At 37.1% G+C, this 18,676-nt stretch overlaps 1 protein-coding gene across 1 annotated transcript in view; it reads left to right on the top strand.

Annotated features, from left to right (window-relative positions):
* FSHR (follicle stimulating hormone receptor) overlaps positions 1 to 18,676 on the top strand; it is a 130,342-nt gene that overhangs the window by 40,057 nt on the left and 71,609 nt on the right. The window contains 1 exon segment of the mRNA XM_087823912.1: positions 18,465 to 18,536. Coding sequence (XP_087680038.1) covers positions 18,465 to 18,536 — 72 coding nt within the window.

Below are 18,676 nucleotides of genomic sequence, written 5' to 3'. Positions count from 1 at the left end.
GAAATCAAGAAGTATAAGTTCTTTGACTTTGTGGGGGTTTTTAAATGATTATTTTGGCTATTTGGGTCCCTTGCATTGCTATATGAATTTTAGGATCAGCTTGTCATTTTAAAGGTGCTGGAAATTTAATAGAAATAGCATTGAATCTGCAGATTAATTTGGGGAGTATTTCCATCTTAACAGTAATTCAGTCTTGCATTCTATAAGAACAAGATGTCTTTCCATTTATTTAAGTTCTCTTTAATTTTGCTTAAGAATATTTTCAAGTTTTCAAAGAAGAAATCTAACAGCATTTTTGTTAATTTATTCCTAACTCTATTATTATCTTTCATGCTATTGTAAACAGAATTGTTTACTTCCTTCTATTTTTGAACTGTTCAATGCAAGTGTATAGAAATAGCTAATTTCTGTGTATTTATCTTGTATTCTACAACCTTGGTGAACTTGTTTATTAGTTCTGATATTTTTTGTGGGTTCCTCATAGTTTTCTGTATTCAATATCATGTCATCTGTGAAAAAAGATAGTTTTACTTCTTTTACAATCCGGAAGCCTTTATATCTTTTTCTTGCCCAATTGTTTTGGATAGAATCTCCAGTACCATTAAAATGAAATTTTGATAGTGGATATCATTGTCTACTTCCTGATCCTAGTGAAAAAGTTGCACTCTTACATTTCAGCTGTGAGGTGTTCCTAGATGCCCTTAGTAGGTTAAAGAAGAGTGCTTTTATTCCTAGTATATTGAGTATTTTTATCATAAAATGGTGTTGGACTTTGTCAACTGCTTTTTCCGCACCTATTGAGATGATAATATTTCTATCTTCTATTCTATTACTATTGTGTAATGCTTTGATTAATATTCACATGTTAAACCAACCATACATTTATGGGATAAATTCCACTTGACCATGATGTATAATCTTTTTTCATAGTTGCTGAATTTGGTTTGCTAATATTTTGTTGAGGACTTTTGCACATATATTCATAAGGGTTATTGGTATGTAATTTTATTTTCTTGTGATGACTGTTTGATTTCGGTATCAGAGTAATACTTGTCTCATGTAATGAGTTAAAAAGTACTCATTCCTCTTTCTTTTGTGAAGGATTCATGTGAATGCTTCTTTAAATATTTGGCAAAATTCTCCAGTGAATCCATTAAACCTTGGGCTTTTCTTTGTGAGAAGTGTTTTGATTACTAATCCAGTATCTTTATCATGTCTATTCCAAACTTCTGTTTATTCGAAGTTTATTTTGGTGATTTATGTCTCACTAGGAATTTGGCTATTTCATTCAGGTAATCTAATTTGTTGGTATACAGTAGTTTATAGTATTCACTTATAATCCCTTTCATTCTGTAAATTAATAATATCCTGTCTTTTTTTTTAAATATATATATATATTTTTTAGAGAGAGAGAGGAAGGGAGAGGGAGAGAGACAAGAACATCACTGAGAGAGAAACATCAACCAGCTGCCTCATGCACCCCCATACTGGGGACTGAGCCCACAACCCGGGCACGTGCCCTGAACCAGGAATCGAACTGGCAACCTCCTGGTGCATGGCACAATACTCAACCAACTAAACCGCACCGGCCAGGCAATATCCTATCTCTTATTCCTAATTTTAGTAATTTGAGTCTTTTCTCTTTTTCCTTAGTCATCCTAGCCAGTTTGTCAATTTTATTAATTTTTTTTTTAAAAACTGTGATTTTTTTTCTATTGTTTTTCTATTCTTTACTTTGCTTATTTCTGCTTTAATACTAACATCCTTCAGTCTGCTCAGTCTGCTTCTCTTTGGTCTAGTTGGCTCCTCTTTCTCTAACTTCTGACGGTGGCCAGTTTAGGTTATTGCCTGGAGAGTGTTCTCATTTTTTAATATAGGCATGTATAGTTATAAATTTCCTCTAGTCACTGATAATACTGCATTCCATAAGGTTTGATATGTTGTGTTTTTGTTTTCATTCATGGAACAAGATTTTAAAGTTCTAAAAGAAAAGAATTTTCAATCCAGAGTTCCATGTCCTTAAAGAATAGAGGTAAAATAAGACATTCTCAAATGAAGGAAAATGAAGAGAATTCATTACTAGTGAAACTGATCTAAAAGGAATCTTGATGAAAGTTCTTTAGTTTGAAGTAAAATGATGCCAAAAGGAAACTTAGTACATTAACAATAAAGAAAGAACAACAAAAATGATAAAATATCTACAATATCTAAATAAATATAATGGACTATCTGCCCCGCCCCCTTACATATGGCAGTTGAAAGCAAAAATTGTAACTTTATTTGATGGAATTTTCAACATATGTAAATGAAATGCATATGACAACCACAACATGAAGGAAGGTTAAAAGGACTACTTGGTGGTAAGATTTCTACTTTTCTCTTGAAGTCATAAAATATTAATTCTAAGTGGAGTCTGAAATTTTAAGTGTGTATATTTTAATCCCTCCAGCAGCCCCTTAATAATTTATATAAAGACAAATGGTCAAATATAATTTGAAAAAAATTCAAATAATTATAAAGAAGGAGGGAAAGGGGGAACAGAGTTATAAGAAATAGAAGTAACAAACAGAAAACAAATTTGAAAACGGTAGGACTAAATCTAAACATATTAATAACTAATGCATAAATGACTTAAACACATCAATTAAAGACATTCAACTGTATGTTAAAAGAAATCTACTTTAAGTATAATATTATAGGAAGGTAGGAAATAAAAGGATGAAAAAAGATATATCATACAAACACTAATCAAAAGAAAGCCAGAGTGGCTACATTAATATCAACTTCAGAGAAAAGAAATAATAGGTTTCAGAGCAAAGAAAATACCAGGAATAAAAAGAGACATTACATAAAAAAGTGAAAGGATCAAGAAGACTTAATTTTAAATGTGTATGCACTCGACAAATCCATTTGAAAATTATTCAATATTGCTTCAAAATATATAAAGCAAAAACTGACACAACTTAAATGAGAAATGGAATTACAACTACATTTGAAGGCTTCAAGAGTCATCTCTCAGTAATCAAAAGAACAAGTAGGTAGGACATCAGTAAGGATACAGAAGAATGAACAACATCATAAGCCAACTGGACCTAATTGACATTTCCCAACTTATTCTATGAGGCCAAGCATTACTCTGATATCAAAACTAGATATGGATAGTGCAACAGAAGAAAGCTGTGGACTAATATTCCTCATGAACACAGATGAAAAATCTTTAACAACATACTAGCAAACCAAACCCAGCAATATATAAGAATTATATACAATGACCAGGTGGTATTTATCCCAAGAATGCAAGACTGCTTTAATATTTAAAAATCAAACATTGTTATCCATAGGCTGTAATTAGAAGACAAAAAAGATTATATTAATTAATGTAGAAAACACATTTCAAAAAATCTAATATCCATTCATGGTAAAACACTCAGCACACTTGGAATAGAAGGAAACTTCCTATTGATAAAAGGCATCAACAAAAATACCTACCCCCAACATCACACTTAATCATGAAAGATGAAAAGCTTTTCTCCTGAGGTCAGGAATAAAGTACGAATGCCCACTCTCACCATTGCCCCTCAACATAGTACTGAAAGCCTACCCAATACAATACAGCAAGGAAGATAAATAAAAAGCATTCAGATTGGACAAGAAGAAATAAAATTGTCCCTATTAACAGATAACATGATTATCTATGTAGAAGGTCCATGCAGTCTCAAAAAACAAAATGGTCCTAGAACTATTAAGTGACTTTAGCAAAGTTGCAGGATGCAAGGTGAACAAGTTAAAATCATTTTTACTTCAAATTAACAATAAACAATAAGAAACCAAAAATAAAATCCAATACTATTTACAATGGCTCAAAAAAAAAAAAAAAATGAAATAGGTAAAACCTAATAAAAATGGACATAAGATCTATATCCTATAAGTTACAAAATGTTGATGAAAGAAGTCAAAGAAGACCTAAATAAATGGTGAAATATACTAAGTTGTGTTTAATAATTGGAAAATGTAATAGAGTTAAGATGTCAATTCTTCCCAGATTGATCTGCAGGCTAACAATAGGATTTCTTATAGATACAGATTAGAGCTCATTCTGAAACTTACATAGAAAGGCAAAGAAATTAAAATAGCCAAAACAATTTTGAAAAAATTGTAAGACACACTTACTTTGTTACACTGTAGTGAGAACTAAAAGTGAGGATTAAGTGGTAAACAGCCTTGAACAATGGCTGTACATAGTAGGTCCTCAATAAATGTTAGCTCATTCCCCACAATCTTTCTTCCTCTTAGCCAAGGTCAAGCCCCTTTCCAGTGGTCAGGGCCCCTACCAGCGAGAATCTGTGTGTTTTACACAGTTCAGAGGTAGAAAAACCCGGTGGAGGCTGCAGATCTGCACCCACCAGCTGTGACTCGACTCCTAACCACCATGTTTTAGTCTAAACTTAGTGCAAAGGCCCTGTTGAACAGGAACATTTATTGCTTAGATCAATGAATGTTTTCAAAATGGGAAATGTCAAAAGTCAAGATACAAAAAAAAAGATACAGATTTTATTCTTAGAGTAACACGAAACATATCCCCATGTTCTAGAAAATGGAGACATGGCCCTTTGTTAAATGCCAGGTATCAATATGATTCTATCACTCCTGCAAAGCTGTTTCTTGGTCACACACGGTTACTCTAGACATTATCACTTATAAATTTCAGCATTATTAACGAAGACTCCTTGTGTTTCTGTTGACCATTGTTATTTATTTCTACCAATTAAATATCATAGAGGATTGCTTTGCTTCTGTCACAACATGGGAACTATTTATTCAGGATCTGCTCTGGGTTAGCAGCTAGTATCTAGAGAAGCATAATGTTAGCTTAATATTATTTTATATTCTTCTGATGCAAAGTAGAGGTATTTATCTTGATTTCTGGTAAAATCTCTGGTTCTTATTAGAAAAAAAATGCTGAATAATGCTGCTTCTCATCCCCACAGAGGAAATTAAATTTTTCAGGGATTTTTCCCTCTGTCAAAATACATGTTGCTCTTTAAGATTAGGTAAAGATATCATCAGGTTATTGCCCTGAAGATTAAACAAGTCATTCTTTGAGATTCCATAATAAGTAACATATTTATTATCTTAGGAGTAAATTTAGATATAGGGTTGCCTTCTGAGCACCGTCCTGTTCCTTTTTCTCTGAATCTATTTTAAATAGTCTTATACCTTTGTTCTTGTCTCTAATGGAGTTCATTTGAACACTCAACATTTGCATTTTACACAGACAGTAAAAGATAATTATTCAAAGCATATGCTTTCTAATTAAATATGTGCAACTTCTAAATAGAAAACGGAAATTGGTTTTAAGTGCATTATAAAAGACTTAAATATATCTTCGGTGATGGAGCAGTGATCGGCTTTTCCTGTGGCGTTCCTGTGGTTTCATTTTCAGTGACAGTCATAGTCAGCCAGAGCCCATAGATTCTAGAAGGAAGTTTATCCCTGGTTAATCCTCCCATATCTTAGCAGAAGCAGCTCTAAAGTGACCTTTATGTGACAGTCGCCTTGCATTATTGCATCTTGAGCTAAATGTTGTCAATAAAAATCACAGTTAAATCAGGTTGACATTAACTGGGGGGACCAAAAGGGCTGCTTTAGAGGCATAATATTTTTGCCATTTTATCCGATGCTGTCTGAGACCCCGGTGGGTCATTAAAGAGGAATCCGTTTGTTCACTCTGCCAGTAAGAGGAAGGGCAGCCCTCCTTCCGTCGGTATTCACCCGCCCCACCTCCTTTCCTTGGGGTAATCACCACGCTGTGGTCTGACCGGGAGGGGTTTTTGTTTTGTTTTGTGTTTTGCTTAATCCTTTCGCCTTTTTCACCCAGCCCCCTTCCCCCTCCCGTCTGACAGCTGTCAGTTTGTTCTCTGTATCTGTGGAGCCTGTTTCTATTTTGTTAGTTTATTTTGTTCATTAGATGGAAGGGGACTTGGCTTGGGGTGGTAAATACATAATACAATATATAGATGATGTATTATAGAACTGTACCCCTGAGACCTGTATAATTTATTAACTAATGTCATCCCATTAAATTCAATAATAAAATAAAATAAAGTCAGTAAGAGCAGCCCTGACGTCTATCCAGACCCAGACTCAGAATCTAGAGTAGCAAAAACCCAGTTCTGAGTTAATTTAATAAGACTGACCCTCCAAAGAATTTTTGGTGAAATCTCTCCTTTTACTTAGGATGAGGCACCCTGTATGTTCCCAATCGCAGCACAGTCTCAAACGACTGCTGTCCTCACTCTGAGTTAATTTGCCTGCAAGTGTTGCTCTCGAAAGGAACATCTAAGCTGCAGACCTGTTTTGCTCTCATTCAACCCTCTGCCCCCATTAAAATGCCACCAGCCCTGGGCCCCATTCTCTCCTTCTTAGAGCACGGGCTTTGAGGGCCAGGCTTGAGTTTGAAAATTGGATCTACCACTTACTAGCTGTGTCCATGTTCAAATTACTAAACCTTTCTTAATTCAATGCCCTCATTTGTAAGTGGACACAAGTACCATTACTTCCTTCATAAAGTGGTTTTGAACGTTAGGTAATGGAAATGAAATACTTAGCACAGCGCCTGACACAGCCGGCACTAGATACGTCCACTGTCATAGCCACCATACACTCTGCACTATAATAATCAGGTTAAAATATCTCTTACAATAGAATTAAAATTGATAGAGCATGAAATGTGTCTTGCTCGCCACTGTTTTTGCAGAACCTTAGATAATGTGTCATGTAGTAAGTGATCAATAAATGATTTGTAAATGAATGTACGTGGCACGTCTCTCCCTCTCATCTCCCTCCTCCCTTCTCTCTCTCTCTTCCTCTTTCTCTGCCTCCCTCCCCTCTCCATCTATCAATCTAGCTAGCTAGCTATGTATGTAATTTTAAAGGAATGTTTCTTCTTTATCTGCTAATTTATATATAAATGACCCTCCTTTCATCCTAAGTAATTGCCCCATGGCTATACGTGCTTTTTTTTTTCAAATCATTTTTAATTCCTATTTCCCTGGCTAGAAGAATATAAGCTCATTAGAGCAGACACTTCGTCTTTTTTATCAATATGTCATCATGGCCCAGAACAGTGTCAGACATACACAAAGGAACACAATAAATATTTGTCAAAAGAAAAAATGGATATTCTCTAATTCTGAATTTCAATGTCTGCCTTTGGTCCTTCACCTTGGACTCCCCTCCCTGGCTTACTTATCTCAATTCTATTTAATGCTCTTCTCCTCAACAATGGTCTACTCTACTTTTATTCACTGCACTATATGCCTCCTGAGGTAGAGTTCTCTCCACCCTGATCCAGCCCCAGCACCCCAAAACTTAACCCCATTGACTACAGGAGACCTCTAAGGAACTGTGTACATATCCTATTTCTTGTGTTGTTATTACAATGAATCATGGTAATGTATTAACTTGGGGTTCCCCACCCTCCCATGTACTGAGGGGAGGAAGATTTGGGACAGGATAGGACAGCTTTGTAAAAACCTTTCCCATCATGCCCACAAGCAGTTGCCAACTCCCAAGTACTGAATGATCAGAGCAGCTTGCTGCTGGTTCTTTGTGCCATCCCCCTATGTCAGGCATTCTCAGTCTTCCCTATGCCTGAGATTCACCTGGGAAGCTTTTAAAATAAGGATACCTGCCCACACACCTGCTGCTCGCAGGCTCGGGCATTTAGAGTATATAAAAACTCCCCCAAGTGACTCTAATATGCATCCAGGGGTGAGAACTACAGGGTTCTAAAAGGTTCATTCCCATTTGGAGTAGCTTTTCAGGTACCAAAAATCCCAAACTCAAAGTCTTAAGGCACAAGACAGAAGAACAGACCAGCAAGGAATCTGCCCAACAGGTAGCTTATGCCACATCTAAGGCATCAGCCATCACTCAACTGTAGCCACTTGTAATTATGTAGGAATGTAGCCCAGTGTTGACAGATCTTCTAAATCTTCAAGAGAAGCCGTAAATCTGCAATTATGGTGAACTTTCTCAATTGGTTGCTGGCAACCAATTCAAATTCCTTTAAAATACTGCGTGGGTTGAACAAAATTTATCTAGAGCTAGATTCCATTCATGGTCCAATAATTTGTGGTTTTTACTTTATACCTTCTGCTCGCCCATATCCCAAGAAATTCTTTCTAGATTCTTCACCAAGTCTGCATTAAATTCTTAGAAAGCTAGATTCCTTTTTCATCATTCATGTATGTTCCAGACATTGTTTTGAACAAAACTCGTTGGTATGCTTGGAATAATTTTAAAGGACAAAAAAAATTTGTGATTTGGAATATGAGAATCTCAAAGCCTCAAAGTGAGAGCTATTGCCAATATAAACATCATCCCCCATCTACTAACATGTATTAACACCTGAAATATGCAAGCACTGACTAGGCCCTTTGGAATACAGACAAGTGGTTTAGTCCCTGCTTTATCAAACCATTCCATATACTTCGAAGGTAGGGCATAGATCCATAGGATTTTAGTACATATACAACACAAGTCATTTATTAATGGTGAGGGCCTGGCTAGCTTGAATTTATATCTAAGAAATAATAGAACAAATCACTGAAAAGGAGGTGGAGGCAGGTTATGGAGTGCCTCACATGGATGACAAACGAGTTAAAACTTCTAGAGATATGGTGAGCAATTGAAGGGTCTTTGTGTGTTTTCAGTTTTTTATGGCTTTTTTTTCTTTTGCCTTGTCTTGCTTTTGAGTAGGAGAGTTTCAAGGCAAGCAGTGTTAGGAGGAGCACTCTGACCATGGTAGATGAGACAGACTGGACAGTAGAGACCAGAGGAGGATGACCTGTTAGTAGGTCACAGCCAAGGCTGCAGACATGAGAGAATGAGGGTCTTGCCTGGGTGGTGCAGAGGGATGGAAAGGAAAGGGTAGGCTCAAGTGATTTTGACCTTTACTAGAGAAGGCTAGATATCACTCAGTCATCTCCTAAAATGGGTTTTGTTCTGTACTGAACACTTAGCATGAAATTATCTCTTTTGCTTTAAACAGAATATGACTGAAATGGGAGAGCACTTGAAGAGGGTTCTAGTATAGAACCACATTGTAAAATTGATCTCATAGGGCCTTAGAGATCATCTGGCCCAACCACCTCCTTTACAGATGGGCTTGGCTTTCCCAGTCACATACCTTATAGCAGAGCCAGAATAAAACCCATATTCCTAAGTTTTACCCTAGTGATCTTTTCTCTTCACTGTGTTGCTTCTTCATGCTGAGCTTGCATATAAGTGGGTTATAAATCAAGTATCAGATTCAGGTAAGAAGATGAACATGAACAGGTGAGAAAAATGAATGTGAACAGGTGATAAAATGTGGTGCAGAGCGTGATTCCATAACCACTCAGTGCAAACAAGGGAGGGGGAGTCAGGAATGAAAGTCTCCACAACCTTGATGTAAAGGTTGTACAAAGGAGGAGATAAAGTCAGCGTGATATACAGTGAGCTGTAGAGCCTACATTGCTTTTATCAGCCTAGCACAGATGTTGAGATAAGGGGACATAAATGGAAATAAAAGGAAAGCAGATTCAAAACAGCTATTAGGAAGCCCTGTTCCCTGGAAGATAATAAAAGTGAAGCATTGCCACTCTGGAAAGGCTATTGAGGGGAAATCGTGGACACTCAGGGCACAGTGAGGTGTCATTGAAGCTGGGCTTGGAGTGGAGCCTGCCTCATGAGTTTCTGTCCTGTAAACATAAACTTTTTCTCCTAAATTACACATCCCGGCATTATGAGTTGACACAATAGCTTGTGGCAATGTCTACAAGGACAGATTATCCAGAAGTCTAGCTGAGTAGATGATCTAAGGGAAACAACACCTAGACAATTGGATCACTCCTCTCCAGCCACTCTGGTGTCATGTAGACAATCCCCATGGCTCAGCTCCTGACTTGCCAATGTTTCTGGCAATCTTAAACTGTGCAACAGGTAAAGCCAATTGCCCTCCGTCCTAAATTACTTGACAGCCCACGTAATAAGAGCTAAATAGCAGGGGAGGAAGCAGGAATGTGAATGCTTTCCATGCCTTCCACTGATTGTCCCATTAAGCTCATAATACGTTTTCTATCACAGATAAAGCAGTGATGACTCGGGGAAGGTTTTCACCAACTCAGAAATCATAACATTGATCAAGATGGATTTAGTAGGGTACAACCAGAAAAAAGCTTTCTTTACTGCCACTGCAGGCAAACCTACCCTGTTGACTCATTTTTCCCCACCCCAGATGAAATTCTGGGCAGGCATACCTTTTCCAGTCTCATAGCTGTAATGAAAGTCCACGGTCATCTCTTATTAAAGGCTCACTCTCATCCTATTTAAAACTTCCCTACCCACTGCGTGGGCCTGCTTCGGACTCAGAAACCTACAACTGGTGAGGAAGGGACAATTTCTTCACTCTTACTTATTCCCAGTTGCTGCTGTCTCTGGCCTCACCTGGGTTGGGTAGGAGGGAGAGAGATGGAAGGGAAAATAGCTGGATCTAATGCTGCTGGCACAGTGGCCCTCTGACTGTGGGACCCTCTGGGTGTGGCGCATGGGCTCCTCAGGATTCCTCACACTGGAGACCCCCACCTGTACTTCCCTGAGAGTAATTCCCCCTCCCCCGGCTTCCAGCAGTCCACTCCAGACAGGTTCTCTTGTGGGGTCCGTTCACTGTGTCAGCAAGTCCATCTTCCTCAGGATGAGCAGCCCAGCTCCCTTCTACAGGGTCCAGGTTTGGCTCATGGGAAACCCACACCTTTGCTTATGGAACAACAGCTCTCTCCTGAAGCAGCTGGCCACTTCCCACCTTTTAAGTCAGGCTTGTCATGTTTCAGTCTCTATTATCTCCCCAAATTGCAAGAAATGCATGTCGACTGCTTTAAGTTGTTCTTCTAATACCTCCCACATCTGGCTTAAGGTGAAGGACAGGTGCCCCCTTCATGCCATGGAAGAGGGGATACAAAGAATATGGACATTTCTGTCCCAAGAAATCCTCAAGGGAGATCTGTAACCACAGTGGGTGAAGGGCTAAAGCTAACTGAACTCACAGTAAGGCAGGGAACACCTGCATCTATTTAATTGTTCTAGACAGTTAAGACTCATGCCAAAATGTTGAAAAGTTTTTGTTTTTAAGTTTAATTTTAAAGTCAAATTATACATAGAAGCCCCTTCTTCCTACCTTGGTACCTCTCTCCTACTATTCCCTGTCCCACTGGCTTCAATACCTATGAACAACAACATGAAAGATGCAACCAATTAGATGTCCAAATGATTTTGACAGCAAGGTAGTCATCTGCTGGGTCATGGTAAATAGCCAAATCAAGTTATTTAAACTCAATTTTTTCCTGGATGATTTGTTTATGTAGTTCAACACACCTCCTTGGATAGTTTGCCTACACACATTTCCAGGAAGTTGATTAGAGTAAGAATTTGACCTAAAGAGTGTGAAGCACAAAACCTCTTGGCATCTGGAAGTCAAGAAGATGATCAGTTTCTTTCTGCATATCCTTTGACAAACTGTTCTCACTTTAATTTTTAAACTTGTGTAAAATTCAAAGAACATGGAGGCCAGTGTCATTTACACTTGGGCCATCAAAAAATGGTAGCTTTCTCAAAAAGAATATTGGCTGTTTTCCAAGCTGCCAGAAGCTTTCTATGGGATTTTTAAAACCATTCTCCTTTAAGCCAAAAAGGGAAATTAAATCTGGCCAAGGGTGAATTGCTTCTAACAGAGGCATAGTTCAAGGGATCCTAAAGCTTCCCAATTTCAGGAAAGAAAACAGTAAATCCCACCCACCACATTTATCAAGGAAGAGACATTAAGTAACTTGCAATAGTAAAGAAGAAATTTATTTTCAGAGCCAGCTTGATAACTTGTGCATTTTTACAGAAATCATTCAGGCACTTTACACCACCTTACAGAATGGAGTAAAGGTGCCATCGGATAAGAAGGGGATGATGACACTTTTAAATAGCTCTTTTTAAAAAAAAAAAAAAACACAAAAAAACATACAAATAAATAAATGATGCTTGGCATATGGCCTGGTAAGAATTTCAATCTTGAGAAATTAATTATGAAATATTTCAAACATGAAGTATAAAAAATAATATAATAAACACCTACAAAGTACCAATCTGCTCTGCTAAATCATAACATTTGGCCATAATGGTTCAGCTCTTTTTTAAAAAATAGAAAATACTTTAGATATAGTTGTTTAGCACTCTTTTTCCTCCTGTCACAGAGGCAAACACTATGCTGACTTTGGTATTGATCATTCTCAGAATTTTCCTTTTGATAAATATACATGCATCACTAAACATGTTTTAACATATAGGCTTTATGGTGAGGCCAACAGATCAGAAGACAATTTTTACTGAAAAGATAGCTTGTTATACTCACAGATCCCAAGAGAAGGGCGTGCCACGCCAGGGAGGGGCGCGTGGGGAAGCACCGGGGTCAGTTAGGAAGCAGAGGAACCACAGGAACACGTGGCAAGTCTTTATTTTGGCTTCTGTGAAAAATAACAGAAAAAAGGGGGTAAACAAGTTTAGAACTGGCTGGTTTGAATATTTTCAGCAGATTGGGAGGCATAGGGACCCTTCTGTAGGGGTGATTAGGGCAGAGGAGTAGCGGCCCCGAGAGTAAGGGCTCCGTAGAGCAGGCATTTCGGCATATAATCCCAAGTGGCTGGTTTGCAGATGAAAGGCACACTCGCAGGCCAGATGGGAGCCAACTCGAGGAATCAGCCCTGGGAGGAGGAGTTTCTCCAGAGTCACAAAGCCCCAAGATGTCAAAACATCAAAAACACAGAATAAAAAGAGGCGATACATGCAAATACTGTTTTATTTTGCATGCTGTTAATCTTTATGAAAATCATCATCAGGCTTTGGGCATCAGTCACATTGCTGCGCACAGCCCCACTCAGCTGGCTCCTTTTCACTGCTTTGTCACCTGACACCGTGTCAGCGTGCCAGTTTCACACTTACTCATTTACTCATTGCTCAGCGTTTGTCTCCAGCTTTTACTGTTACACATGATGTTGCAGTAATTAATCTCTTACCTGCCTCCAGGTGCACATACAGCAGAGAGACATGGAGTAACTGGGTCCAAGAGTATTTGTACCTTCAACTTGAATACCTTTGTCAAATGGCTTTTGAGAGTACTTGCAGCAAATCGCCCTTTCATCGAGAGTACAGAAAATGTCCCACTGTTCCACGGCCTCTGCTGCATTGACATTGTGAGGTTTTCCTTTTAATGTTTGCCAATGAGATGGCATGTAATGGTATCTAATTAACATTTAAATTTACATTCTCCTGATTATTAGTGAATCTGAGCATCTTTTCATACGTTTATTGGCCATATGGATTTTCTCTTATATAAATTGTTCACATCTTTTGCCAGTTTTCGACTGGGTTGTATGTATTTTTTTGTGTTATTTTGTAAAGTTCCTTATATTCTGCACACTAACACTTTTTCAGTTGTATGTGTTGTAAATATTTTTCCCAAGTCTATATCTCATCTTTTCAATTATTTTATGTTTCTTTGTTTTACAGAAAAGTTAAGTTTAATAATGTCAAATGTATTGGAAATTTACTTTCCAATTTAGGTGTGCAATTTTTTGTATCTCTTTTAAAGAAAGTCTTCTAAACAGAATGTTGTATTTTATTTTAAAGTTTTAATGTTTCAATTTTTCTCACTTAGATCTTTAGTAAGCCTAGAACTGAGATTTTACTATGGCAATAAGCAAAGGGCTTATGTTATTTTTTCCACTAGGATAATCAACAGCATCCCTTATTGATTAGTCCATATTTTCCTCCATTGATTTTTTTAATGCTACCCAGTCATTTGTCATTTTCTTTTGTTTATAGTCTATTTCTGTGCTCTTTATTCTCTTTCATTGGTCTATTTCTTAGTCCCTGTCAATACCACAGCATTTTCATCACTGTAACTTCATAAAAATCATATTGCCTCACATGTAACTTCTCCAGTCTTGCTTTACTTCTTCAAAATTGTTTTGGCTACTCTTCCATATGAATATTCATCAGCTAGTCGATTTCCATACACACATACCAAAACAAACAAAAACTATTGTGCCTTAGATGGGTCTTGCATTTAATTTATGTATTAATATTCATTAAAATAGATATCTTCACAATCTTCCCATTTATAATGTGCTATTTTTGTTTGTTCAGGGCTTTTCTTAATGTCTTTTAATTAAATATTTTGTTGCACTTCATAAATCCCTGTCTCGTTTTCTTAATGTCTTAGATTGTATAAGTTTTGTGGTCATTGTAGTTGATACACTTTAAAATACTAAAAGAATGCAAACTATTTTGTGTACTAATTATATAGCCAGCCACCTTACTAGACTTTCTTATTAGTTCTAATAATAATTTCTGATTATTTTAAGAATGAAGTTTCTTTGTTGTATAGATAATCATGTTACCTATAAATAATGACAGTTTTTAAATCAGTAATCCTGACATACCTTTCTCCTCTCCTACTGTATAGACAAGGCCCCTGGCACAGCACTGAGTAGAGCGGTAGCAGGCACCCTTGCCAGCTCCGCATCGTAAGCTGGGCGTGTCTACCGCTGCGCCACTGAGAATCGCAGCTATTGCAGCCGTCGAGAGATTTCATCCTTTAGCAGGTTAGGGACACTCCTCCTCTCCCTTCCTCCTCAAAAGGTTTTTATCATGAGTGGGTTTTGGTTTTTATCAAATACATTTTCTATGACTCTCAAGAAAACCATGTGGCTTTTTTATTTTAGTCCCTGATATGTGAAAATTTTCCTTAATAGAGGTTTCTGACATTTAGCAACCCTTGAATTCTAGGAAAAATCCAAACTGGTGATGATGTGTTATTTGTTTACACTCTATTGGATATATACTGTCACTATATTATTTCAACTTTTCCATTTACATTACTAAGTGAGATTGGCCTAAATCTTCCCATCCCTCTATTGTCCCCGTCTGGTTTTTTTTCCTGATATTACACCAGGCACATAAAATGGGTTGGGGAGTATTCTCTTTTTCTAGTCTCTGGAATAATTTGTGTACAATTGAGGTTTTCTATTATTTTCAAAAGACAGAATTTACTTTTTAAATCATATGATGCTGATCTTGTTTTATAGTGAGCAGCTTTGAAACTTCCAACCCAATTTGTTAATGTTTATAGATGTATTAAATTTTTCTATATCTTCTTGAGTCGGTTTTGGTTAAGTTTGTATTTCTAGGAAAATTGTCCAGATTGTCTGATTTTTCTAATCTAATGTTATAAAATTATTCTTAGGTTTCTCAAATTTAAAACCTATTATACTGGTAGTTAAGTGCCACTTTTTATGTCTCTCATTGTTGTATGTCAGTTTTTTTCTTGCTTAAAATGAATATTTTTTTATTCTATTAATCTTTCCAAAGAATTAGCTTTTGTTTTGCCAATCCTCTTTATTGTTTTTAATTAATTTCTACTCTTATCTTTATTATTTTTTCTCTCCATTTTCTTTAGGTTTCTTCTCTCAAGGCATACTTAAATTTTGCAATGTGCTTTAAGTTAATCTGTTAGACTGACTTACTTTATTTCAAAAATGAAAATTCACTAAGAATAAAGTTCCTTTTCCTTTTGCCTTTACCAGTGTTCCCTATGTAAAAGAAATTCACACACACATTTTATATTAATTAATTAGAGCTAAATCAATAAGGACATAATGAATTAATTATCAGAAAGTTTCTGGTTAAAACCTTCCATGATAGTAGAGTTTGCAACTTTAAGTGATAAACAGTTTTCTCCAATAAACATTCAAGTAATGCTACTTTTTTATGACAATCATTTTTAGTGTTAGATTTACAAATCAAGAGTCCTTGAAACTACTGTAATAAATATTTTCAATATTACAAGAACACTCTTTACCCATCTCAGCAATAAATTTATGTAGAAACTTAACCTTATAATTGTGAAATACCATGTTAGTATAGATAGAACTTAAGCTCTATGTATTATGTTAAGTTTAGCTAAGTGTTTATCTTCTCAGAACATTTCTATCAACAGCTCCTCATTTTACCGATGTTTCTTATTAAACTGCTTTTGAGTTTGTACCTTTATTCCACAAATGGAATAAAGAAATATTGGCTTTATAGTTTTCTGTTTCCAGGATTCTGTTGTTCTTTCACTAGTTTCCTATGGTGGAAATGTAGCTCATTAATTTTCCATATTTTTTCTTTTTTCTGGTATACTAATTTAAAGCTACAAATTTCACTATAAGTAGCAGTTTAGCTACATCCCATAAGTTTTATATTTATATTTTAATTATAATTCAATTCCGAATAATTCCTGACTATTATTGTAATTTCTTCTTTGACCCATATCATTTAAAAGGATCTTAGTTTCAGTTTGGTTTGGCTTAGGCTTTCTAGTAGAGCGTATATGTGTTGGGGGTGGGGTAGAGTTAATTATTTTTTATTGCTGATTTCAAAGTAATTTAATTGCATCATCATCAAAGAAAATGATTTGTTTGAAACAAATTTGTGACCCAGTTCTTGGTCAATATTTTTTTAGCATTTCTTAATAAATAGGTAAGTTTTCCAACAATTATGAAAACCCACCTATTCAGTAGGGAGCACTAATTTCTTTGTTCATATCTCTTCTTGCTTTTTGTTATTTCCCACTAAATTAAATTTTCTTATTCTATAAAGAAAATCTTTTGCTAAAACGTTGTTGTTAGTGGCTAATTAAACTTGTTTAAATGTGTCTTTACCCTCACACTTGAAAATAATCATTTTGGGGTATAGTATTCTAAATTGGCAATTATTTTCCCTAATAATTTTGAAGATATTTTTACAAGTTTTCTAATTATTTTTTTATTTGATCATAATATGTTTTTTTCTCTGTTTGCATTTAAAATACTTTTTTTTAATGGCTCTACAGTTTTAACTAATAGAAATGTGGCAGTGGATTTATTTTTGTTCCTATCCTGGGCTTCATTGAGATTTCTGAACCGTAGGATTTACATTTTTTATAAATTATGGAAAGCTTCCAGATTATATTTCATTGAAAATTGCCTGTCATCCATTTCTGTACCTTTCTCTCTAAAATGCATGAGAGGGGGGGGGGGGGGGAATGCAGAGAGAGATCAGACAGATGAAAGGAATGGATCTTTGCATCCGCCTTCCCTGTTTCATCTCATGTACCAGTGTGTCATCAAAACACAACTCCCTTCGCTACAAAGTCCAGAAAAACCACCCTCCCCCATATTTTGGCTTCAGTTTACTCTCTTAGTATTCTGAAGAGCTATGAAGAAAAATTTAAGCAGGAAAGGGGTCCAGGGCCAGGCTGGGGAGACTATCATTTTAATAGGGTGATTACAGGAAGCAGCATTGAGAAAGTGACATTTGAGGAAACAGCAGGCTGAAGGAGCAAGCCAGAGGATATCTGCAAGAGAAATGTCCCAAGTAAAAAGAATTGCAAATGCATAAACATCAAGCAAGAAGGAACCTGGCATGTCCAAGAACTAGCAAGAGAGCACTGTGACAAGAAGGAGATGAACAGAGGAGAGTTGTCAAAATTGAAATTAGAGCATCTACAGAAAGGGGGAGCGGGAAGATCCTGAAGGCTCCCGTAGGCCATTGTATATCATTGGGGTTTTTCCTTGAATTGAGAAGCTGTTGAAAGGAATTTTGAGAAAAGTAGGAGACAAATATTTCAAGTAGCTGGGAGTTGAGGAAAGACTTTTTTTTTTTTTTTTTTTTGATGGGAGAAATGACATGTCTGTATATTGGTGGGCAGGATCCAGGAGAGAAGCAGCCATGGGTCAATAAAATTAATGAATGAAGGGAAAATATTGCAGTGGCCGCCTTGACTAGAAGAGGGGACAAGACCTGACGTGGATTGGAGGAGCTGTTCTTAGCCAGGTCCAAGGTCCTGGTCACCTATCGTAGCAGGAGGGCAGTTGGGGCGTACAAGCACAAGTACCGATGGATTGATGGCTGGGAGCCATGGGCATGCAGAAGGAAGTTCTCTTCTATTGGGTGCATTGTCTCTTAGAAAGGTCAGCTCTGAATGACAATAAGGGAAGAGGTACTGGGCTTGGAGTAGAGGAAGAGAAAGGGTGTTACGGCCACGGTTAGGCAACAAGGAATAGTGGTGGCAAGCAAGGTCCATGAGCCTTGCCATGAGCTCTGTGACCCTGGGCAACTTTTTAAACCTCCCTAAATCTCAGTTTCTTTTTACTCAAAATGAGGCTAACAATAATACCAACATCACTGCTTCGTGGTGAGAAGGAAGAAAGGCCATGGAAAAGCTATTGCAACCATCACTGAATGGTACCAAACACAGTCCATGTTTGCTGCTAGCTCATAATAATACGCTAGGCAATCGAGTGCTTATCAATGAATGGGTAGGCTGTGATATTTTGTGTCCACTCTCTTTTCAGGAGGTTTGTCCTCACCAAGCTTCAAGTCATCCCAAAAGGAGCGTTTTCGGGATTTGGGGACCTGGAGAAAATGTACGTACTTGACAACACCGTGTGGGAAGGCCTCGACTGGGCCACGGGAAGCAGCCTCCGGTCCCATCCAGCGGGATGCCCTCTGCTCAGGAACCAGAGCCCCCTTCATGCTGCCCCCCCCCGTTTTCTTTCTGTATCCT

This window comes from Miniopterus natalensis, chromosome 13, assembly GCF_054644295.1.
Source record: "Miniopterus natalensis isolate mMinNat1 chromosome 13, mMinNat1.hap1, whole genome shotgun sequence".
Lineage (NCBI taxonomy): Eukaryota > Metazoa > Chordata > Mammalia > Chiroptera > Miniopteridae > Miniopterus > Miniopterus natalensis.
Note: the sequence above shows the minus strand (reverse complement) of the source record. Positions and strands in the feature narration are given on the sequence as shown.